Below are 10,091 nucleotides of genomic sequence, written 5' to 3'. Positions count from 1 at the left end.
TTATTCCAGTTCGTTAACGCTGTACAGACGTTTAAAGTGTTGTTTACGTGACGTCACAATGTAGCGCCAAACAGCACGTGCAAAACAATCAAATCAAGTTCGCTATTTAATGTCGCAAACGAGTTTAGTTTTACATTTATTTCACTTTTAATAATTTGTATTTCGCTTGGGGAAAATTATAAACTGAAATAAATAAACAAACAAAGTTGTATCAACGTTTTCAAAATTCGTTATTTTCAAAATGTTTCTACAAACGGTAGATTTAACAGTTTTTTTTTTCAACCCACTGGAACGGCCTCTAAAGAACGTTTCTATTGGGAAACTCTGAGGCGAAAACAAATTCAACCACCAAACATAAAGTCAACGTTATAATAAAAATTATATTTTTTCTTGACGTATTAGAATGGAAATAGATATCAATTCTTCGTGCATTATTGTATAATAATGCACGTTTTTCGTTCAAATGCTTTGTAATTAATCACTCAGGCCTATCGGCCTTCGTGATTATATTACTACGCATTTGAACTCAAACCGTGCATTATTCTACAACAATGCACTCAGAATTGATATCTATTTCCTAAATATGATATCGTATATGATTATAGAATTGTATGTTGTTGATAAATCATATAGACTGTAAAAATACAACATTAAATAGTCAATAACAATGACAAATTGACATGTTGCATGCTCGGTTAAGGCCTGTTCGTTGACAGCAGTGATACAGTCAGTTAAACCGTTATAAGTTCAATAGCTCAACTTGAGCATGTGTCATTGATGCTAAAAAGTGGCAATTCTTAAGGTGGTTCACATTGGAAATTGAAAATGTTGAAGGTTCGGTTTAGGTCGGGTCAAGGACGACAGTGGTAAATGTTTTCGTGCAGGCCTCAAAGCAATGTTCGACCATGAATGGTACCTGTGTGGCAAAAAGTACAAAATTAAATATGAATAGGTATAATCAAGTATTTCAAGTATATTTTTATTCGATAAAGATCATCATATATATCATGTATATCTTAATACATTTAGAACTTTTTGTTTTCAAGATTGGTACAAATACTAAATACAAAGTAATTTTATTAGATTATTTATAACTTTTTTACCAGCTGGTGACAGAATTGGTACTAAATCAAAAGCAGTTTTGTAAGTTTAATTATACGAATCAAGGTCTCGGCGTGTTTCCGGAACACAGATCCCGATATTTTCAATATCTTTACCTTGTACTGTAAAAGAAAAAGCAGTAAAATTAATTTTCGTAGTGCATGTTTAGAAGGTAAATCCCATAGAAGTAAAGTCTGTTTCCAGGCTTAAATGACGCAATATGCATGTTCTTAAGTAATATTTTGATATATCTTAATTACTGTATATATATATATATATTCGATGCATAAGTGCAATGGTAGATTATTAAAAGTTAAAGGTGTTTATGGATTTACCCATTTGTAAGTGTACAAATAAATGACATTGTTTTAATTATGACCAAAATGAATGATTTTAAGGTTGGGCTAAACGACACTTCAACATTGAGTCTTTCTAGCTTTAGTGGTGGAAGAAGACCTTATGTGCCTTCCATGCAGTACTCAGGCAGGGGAAGGCACCTGAGTAAAACCATCGATGTAAGCTGGTTGGGTTGCTTCAACACAAAAGAAATCAAACATCTTTGAATGTTTTTAAATTCAAAATTCCAAAATGTTCATGGTAACATGTTGTATTATTTATACTTTACCATGTTCCCGCAATAAAAAGAATGAATAAGAAATATCAGTTTATATGCATCGTATATTAAGGTATGACCACCCTAACGGGCAATTTAAGGAACTGAAAACTTGACAACATAAGTCATATATATACTTAAAAGGACAAATTAAGCACAAATTAAACAAATTTTACCGTACAGAAATCAAGTTATTGCCAATTTTTTTAACTTAAGCTAGGATGTTAGAGGGGCCCTTTTTCAGAAATAATGAATCTTTAAATAATCTACAATAACATCCTTATGGAAAATGTTTTCCAATTATTTTTGATAAGAAACAAAAAGTAACATTCAGCTAACAATCTGCATAAGAAAAGGATTGTTTCTATTAAAAATAAAATTTATGAAATGTATATAAACATTGTTACCCTTCCCCACACATTTTATCACGTGTTTGACCATTTTCCTACATAGAGAGCCTAACTTTAAAAAAAAATCCCTAAAATTTACCTAATTAAGTGCCTTTTTTCAAAATTTTCCTCATGTTTCCAAACGTATATGGAATAATCTTGTAAACTATTACTTTTACTGTGTACATGGGGTAGTTTTGATTTTATAACATATCAGGTACCATATTTGTTTTTGTTTTTTGTTTTTTGCCAAGAAATATCTATATCATTTAAATAATTATACAAAAACACTTCTTTATTACCCTTATACATGAATGATTTTTTTTTGGGTGAGGGGTGTTTTTGTTTTTTAAAATGAAAAAAAAAGTTGACCCTTCTGGTGTTTAAACCCACAGCTCTAATAGAGAAAATAGGAATTCCTAAAGAAAGTTCAAAACAGCAAAATTGAAATTTTGCATTCTCTGTTTGTACTTAATGTACTTCTAGCCTATTAAAATACCCTTCAAAGCGGAGGTAATGCATTAAGATGGGCATACTCTAATGAAGCTATATATATTCTTAACAAGCGAATTGCTAATTAACAATACGTATCATGAACAGTCATGTGTTAAGAGCAAAAAAATACTTCAAGTAATTTCTCTAAGGATACGACCATTGTAGCATCATTAGATATTCTTTAATCAACATATCCATATGATATCTGATTATCTAATAATTCCTTTTTGTGTGTGTTTTAAATCATTCACTTAAAGGTTTTTAAGCCAGACGGGCTTTCTTAATGTAAATAAGAGGTAAACAATTGTGTTCAACAGTTACGAAAAACATATGTTATTCTAAAACTGCTTACTTATATCACAATGAAATTTTGGACTGTGGAAACCCTTAATCTTTATTTACTCATTGGATTCAGTTTTAGTGAAGACTGGACGGACTCTAGTAAAACAGTGATGTATATGTTGTCAAATGTAAATGAGATATTTCAATGGGATAAACTTGTCACTATGCCGCAAGGGATGTCCTTATCTACATGTAAATATCATTGTTCAAGACGGTGCATTTTTCTACATTGAGAACAATCAAACGTGTCTGTGTAATTCGGAACATGAAAATACTGAAGGTCATGTAACTGCTGATGCCAATAGAGGCTTTATTTACGGAGTAAAGAAAATATGCGTTTTAACTTCGTACATTCAGGTAGGCATAACTAGTGATTTTGATACATTGTCTTATACGTGGACGGTAGTTTGCACATGACAGTACCGTTCATAAACAGGCTCAATCAAACCGAGCTTGCAACATTTTCAATTTTGCCGTGCTGGACTTTCTTTAGGGATTCTTATTTTCTCTATTTCATTTATTTCTGTCGTTTAAAACATCGTATTCAGATTATAAGCCTTGCCATTTTATGTCTGAGTAAAGTAAAACAAAAAAAGGTTTGCCTTTTCATTGTAAGCTTAAGTTATTTCAGGAAATTCTCAAATCATTTCCAACATCAACTGATAATGTTTTCGTTTACAGAGCTCAAATGAATTATACAATAGAATACATCGTCAACCAGGTGTCTTTGACTGTTTATCCCTTTATGAGCTGGGCTATGCCGAAGACGGTGTGTATGTTATTAAACTGACGGAAGGTGTGAATATTGACGTGTGGTGTGATATGTCCAATGGTGGATGGACTATTATACAGCGACGCCAAGATGGATCTGTGGACTTTTATAGAGGTTGGGATGAATACGTGGATGGATTTGGGAACACAACAGGCGAGTACTGGCTTGGTCTTAAATACATTAATATACTAACAAAAATTGGAAGTGAACTTTATATAGAAATGGAAACGTTTGAAAAAGATAATGTTTCACCCGCATCAGCTTATGCCGAATATTCCACATTTAAGATCAATGACGAGACTGACAAATTCAGGTTGTCAGTTTCAGGATATAATGGTAGCTGTGCGGATTCTTTGGCCTTTCATAACGGTTGGAGATTCTCCACGTTCGACAATGACAATGACGGAAAAGGAAGCGAAAATTGTGCTGTTGATTACAATGGTGCTTGGTGGTATAGAACGTGTCACGCAAGCAATTTAAATGGTTTGTATTTGGGAGGTTCTAACACAGAATACGGTAATGGTGTCGTTTGGGCCACGTGTTGGGACCAATATTATTCGCTTAAAGAAACCGTTATGAGAATACGACGGAAAACGTAAGGATTTGTAAAAAATGGCTATTATTTCAACGTTTTTTTTAAGTAAGATCGATATATCAAAACTTAGCTTTGCAACTGTGCAGGTCTTTGTAGGTTTGTTTAGCACATGTCAATTGGGTTAAGGACAAAAGCCTTTTCATCTGAAAATGACCGGTAAACTAGATAGGAGGGGTTTTCTCATACCCGTACATTTCATGGGAGAGCTTTTGACAATTAACCTGCATCAGTAAAGTAATGTTGCAGAAAGAGTTACTTTACTATCAAAATGTCGAAATGACAACAGCAAAAGTGTATTAACTTCATATACATTAATTAAGGATGTCTCGTGTTTCCAAATTATCAATATATGAAATGGTGCGCTGCTTGGTCACTATGCAATCGAAGTGCTATACGCAATTTGCAAAATACAGTTTTTTCAATTCATAACAATTAGCTTACTTTTTGGAATTGTCTATAGAAAAGGAAGAAGATTTTTTTAAATATCAGATGGTATAATATGTTGTTTGTAGGTAAATACATAATTAAAGTGATAAAAACATCTGGATTTGCATTGACTAGAAAGCGGGCATAACACCGAGTATATAAAACTGGAATTTTAAAGGTTACATAATGTATGTATCAAGACCTTTTACTTTATCTATCAAGAGAATAGTTTTTTTAATCATTTAAGTTCCATCTATTTTGTTCCATCTATTTTTAAGATGTATATATGTCAAGCAAAGTGATAGCTTTTTTGTAATGTTATAGTAAGGCAGTTTGTTTGTTATTTTAAGAAAAGACCAACTTTACTTGTCCTTTTAAAGGGAACGCCTGACCGCCTCCGTGGTCGAAGGGTTAGAGTCGATGATTTCTAATCTCTGGCGTGGCTTCGATCCCCGGGAGATGCTTTGGTAGTCGTCTAGCGCGGAGGAAGGTAGTCTAGTACTGGTGTAACTCTCCAGGAACTACCCGCCTATATCACTGAAATACTGTTGGGAAAAGGCGTAAAATGAAACAAACAAACAAAAAATAAAGGGAACGCCATTTCGAATACATATTTAATTCATTTTTTTTATTCCAATTAGACATATTCAGTAAGGATTTCATAGGTTTTAACAAATTTCTTTGATTGAAAAATTTTACTGAAAGATGAACATAGTATATATTTAAATAAAATAAAAGGTATTTGAAAAATATCAAATCTTATTGAAGTGTATCCTTTAAGCATATAAGCAACATGATAGTGCCACTTTTCACTTTGAGACACACAAATATCTCAGAATTGAATTGATGGTCCTGCAAGTGAGTTCGGTCGTGTTTAATTTATCAGCTCTATAGGCATATTTTCTTTCGTGAGAGTCACGTAATAGTCCAAAATTTTACAAGAATCAACATTCACTATAAAATAGTTGATACTCTTGAAAAGCATTGTATTAATAACATGGGCATGGTTAGTCACTTTGAAGGTCAGTATTAGGATACTTAGATATGCTTCACAACCCCTATATTACATTATACGATGGGATATGGAATTTATTCGCTTAAAAATCGTCAATAAGGTAATCGTCTTCCAATTAAGCATGGCCATTAAGATATGTATACATGCTTATTGTACAAGCGTTGAATTTCAGTTGCCTTTATTTCCAAACGAAGAACTGTTATATTATGCATTGAATTATGATCATTTAATTACATAATACAGTCTTCTTTTTTTATCTTTTATAATACAGTCTTCTAAAGCGGTTTATGTTCTGCAAGAACGACGATGATTCTCATATAAAAAGTATTGTCAGAGAATGAAAGTCTTAGTGGTAATGTAGGTAGAACCACAAGAGTACGTATATGGCATGACAGGCTAGGTATGATTTGAATCTGTCGGCTCCTATAAATTTTGTAAATTTTGTTACCTGGATCGACCAAGTAAATTCAATAAGAAACACCAGAATAAATAACACTGAATGCCTTTAATTTAAAGAAATAGATAATGAATATAGGTATGATAAATAATTTTTGGCCGGGTTGCACTGGTGCAAATCCGGGTTATAGTATGGTGAATGTCGGGCGGTGGGCGGGCAGGCGGGCGGGCGGGGAAAATATTTTCGTAACAGTTTTCTCAGCAACTACTTATTACAGCCTCTTGATATTTGGCATACAGCATAGACACATGGTCCCATACCGTGGGATTTAATTTCAGGTCTGTCGCTTATCCACTTCCTGTTTATCCACTTAGTTAAATTAGTTAGATTTTTCGACATTAATGATCAATGGTAGGAAATGTTCGTAACAGTTTTCTCAGGAACTACTTATCACAGCCTCTTGATATTTGGCATACAGCATTGACACATGGTCTCATACCGTGGGATTTGATTTCAGGTCTGTCGCTCATCCACTTCCTGTTTATCCACTAAGTTAAATTAGTTAAATTTTTCGACATTAATGGTCAATGGTAGGACATTTTCGTAACAGTTTTCTCAGCAACTACTTTTCACAGCCTCTGGATATTTGGCATACAGCATAGACACATGGTTCCATACCGTAGGATTCGATTTCAGGTCTGTCGCTCATCCACTTCCTGTTTATCCACTTAGTTAAATAAGTTAAAATTTTTCAACATTAATGGTCAATAGTAGGAAATTTTCGTAACAGTTTTCCCAGCAACTACTTATCACAGCCTCTTGATATTTGGCATGCAGCATTGACACATGGTCCCAAACCGTAGGATTTGATTTCAGGTCTGTTGGTCATCCATTTCCTGTTCACATTAATGGTCAATGGTAGGAAATTTTCGTAACATTTTTCTCAGAAACTACTAATCACAGCCTCTTGATATTTTGCATACAGCATTGACACATGGTCCCATACAGTGGGATTCGATTTAAGGTGTGTAGCTAATCCACTTCCTGTTTACCCACTGAATTAAATTTTCGACATTTATCGGTCAATGGTAAATTCTTTTCGTAACATCACAGCCTCATGATATTAAGTGTACAAATGCAACCCGGCCTTTTCTGTCTTTGACCCATTTTTTTAACTTCATTTAATGCTTTTTTCCTCCCTTGAATACATTATTAACTATAATAAGTGATAGTTATCAAGTTCTTTAATAAACAGTGAACTTCATATGTTATTCGTTTCTACAATAAACTATTGACTGCATTCAGCTTTTGTTATGTATTCTTTAATAAACACGACCTGCATGTGCCTGTAATTCCATTCTTATTTTATACAGAAAATCATAGATCACGATATAAGATTGTTCTTCTGATAATGTGTTATACTCTACCAGGTAATGTGCTCATTTCTACTTTCGCCAGAATTATACCTTTCAAAATATACGTAAATTCTGCGTGAGCATGTTTTGCGCAAGTTTCATGCAAGAGTGTGATAGCATAAGCAATAACAAAAACAAATTCTAATATTGTACTTGGTTAAAAAATATGTTTAAATAAAACTTTAATTGTGCATATGTAATTTTGCAATTATAGCTCGAGACTGTCTCTTTTTAATTAAGTTAACCCACGACTGCCGGTCAACTATATTCATAAACTTTTCAGCCAATAACATTGCACCATCTGACTTCCGCAATGGATACGCATACATATAAAAATTATGCAATAATTATCTGAGGTGCTATTTGATAATAAGACCATTTTCTAGTAAACAAATACTAAGTATTGTGAATCAATGCGTTAAGTAGTTCAGCATTGTAAATGGGAAAGTTTGACAAGTTTACAAATTAATGTGATCAAATATTCATAACTGCAATTTCGTTTCATTGTAAAACTGTATTTGCGTTGGAAAACCCAAGTTGAACTTATATTGACCTTATATACCGTATTATTTACAAGTTTTGACAGCACATTTTTTCAAATTTACATTCTCTAAATTATTTCTGTCAAGATGGCTGTCATTTTAAGAAATTCCTGTCTTTCCTGCCAGACTGCCAGGACACAGGGAATGTTATGATTGGTCAATTATGACAGTCCTGGCCATTTTAGAGTCAATATAAGTAGCCATGACAGGCTGTTTTCAGTTTGCATTTTGGATTTAAATCCTGACAGGAGCGAAAACCAGTGACAGGAGCATTTGTAATATTTTCAAGGAAAATTTTGTTGTTATATCTAGCAAATCTAGTGCTCTTCAGGGTTGGATAAAGAAATTTTGAAATTTACTTCTATCAGTAAAAGTGGTTATAAAAACAAGTTTTTACTTAGCTTACAATATCAAAGAAGGAATGACAAGGAAAATGATTAGTTAAGTCGTGCATTTTTATTTAATTCATTGATCATACATATTTTTCACAAAATGTTTGGATCTATAAAGACATATAAAATGATACATTTTTGTATTAATCGTCTTAAAATATGCTGAACATACAGTACCCGATTTATGCAGCAACCGCTGCGCCAGTTGCCATAAAAATGAGCCACTTAATCAAAGGGAACAGTGTACTTTTGTTATCTCTATCATTAATAGCTCCTGCTGCTTCAATAACGTTGTCGTCTGCAATATCATCAATGCCGTTTGCATCAAGTATCTTCTTGTGAGCTTAATCCACTTGTAAGGTGTTTGTTACCTTGTTGGAGATATCGGGTTGCCCTGTTTCTGAAAGACAAAATATAATTCTTTCTAGCGATTTAAATTTAATAAATTAATTAATAAAAATTTAATAGTTTAAAGCGATTTAAATCAGAAACGATAGTGCAGTAAGATACAAAACAACGTCAATTCATCTTAGTTGTCATTGAAAACAAGAATATGTACTTGATGGTTTTATGTAGTGTGCAAAAAAAATTACAAGCTTACTCATGTTAAAAAAAGAGAAAAATATAATGGATTATGAAAAAGTGGTTGTATAGAATATTTCATTATTTTATAACACTAAAATTAAACAAAGAATTATTTATGCCTGTTGTTGTAGTTATAGGACATTTATCTGTAGATGTGTTCGGCAAAGCTGGAACTTTTCCTGAAGTTTCATATGCCTTAATGGTCGCAGTGATGCTGCCGTGAGAAATCTCCTCCACATCACAATGTGTGACGCTAAAAGGTTTAACCAACTGAACTTTCTTCTTGTTTTGTACTTGAATTTGCTGAAACGATTCTTTTCCTACATGACGTATAAACTCATTTATTAGTTTATTATCCATGTAAGTTGCATCACAAATAATACGACTGAGAACTTTGTCTATATTTAAACCACTTATTTGCAATGCAATCTGGGTTATTCATATTAACTGTTTCAAGAGCTGTGTACGGGCTAGGCAATGCCAATGGATTCATAACAAACATACCGTTGAAGACTATTTTCAAGGACGAATCTTTAAGTTCAAGCATCATGGGTAGATTTATCTTTAATTTTTCCCCTGGAGGTTTAGAACTGTGTGAACCTTTCCTTTTCGTATCACCTCACATGGTAGTTTTGGTGTTTTCCCTTTCTTCAAATCTATCTGAAGCGGTTGTGTACTGTTTTTATTGTGGTCGTGCAGTTGCTGCAATCCTGAAAATGACATGTCGGAATTCAATAAGGCTATTTATCACATATCCGTGTCGCTTTTTCGACTCCGTAATTGCACGGTAGTGCATATATTTTTACGTGCTTTATTAGCATTATACCAACATAGCGTAAAGACCACTGAATGTTAGCGTTGTTATACTTTTTTCTCTGGAAACAAATCTTATTTTGGTATGTGATAATTATATATATATGAAAGAAAGAAAGTCATGAGCGGGAAATTATACATAGAAAAATCGCCGCTATGGTAATAAAAGTGATGACGTCACAATAAAGTTAAAAAAAAC

General features: G+C 33.1%; 1 protein-coding gene across 1 annotated transcript; it reads left to right on the top strand.

The window, feature by feature from the left end:
- The first annotated feature begins 3,072 nt into the window (after positions 1-3,072).
- On the top strand, positions 3,073-4,311 carry LOC132728656 (microfibril-associated glycoprotein 4-like). Its single transcript, XM_060714334.1, has 2 exons — positions 3,073-3,297; positions 3,622-4,311. Exons 1-2 carry the CDS (start codon positions 3,073-3,075, stop codon positions 4,309-4,311), a joined length of 915 nt encoding a protein of 304 aa, XP_060570317.1.
- Positions 4,312-10,091: the final 5,780 nt, after the last annotated feature.

The sequence above is a fragment of the Ruditapes philippinarum genome, unplaced genomic scaffold (genome assembly GCF_026571515.1).
Source record: "Ruditapes philippinarum isolate M1 unplaced genomic scaffold, ASM2657151v2 ctg3081_1_1_1_1, whole genome shotgun sequence".
Classification (NCBI taxonomy): domain Eukaryota; kingdom Metazoa; phylum Mollusca; class Bivalvia; order Venerida; family Veneridae; genus Ruditapes; species Ruditapes philippinarum.
This window is presented reverse-complemented; position numbering and strand designations above follow the sequence as displayed.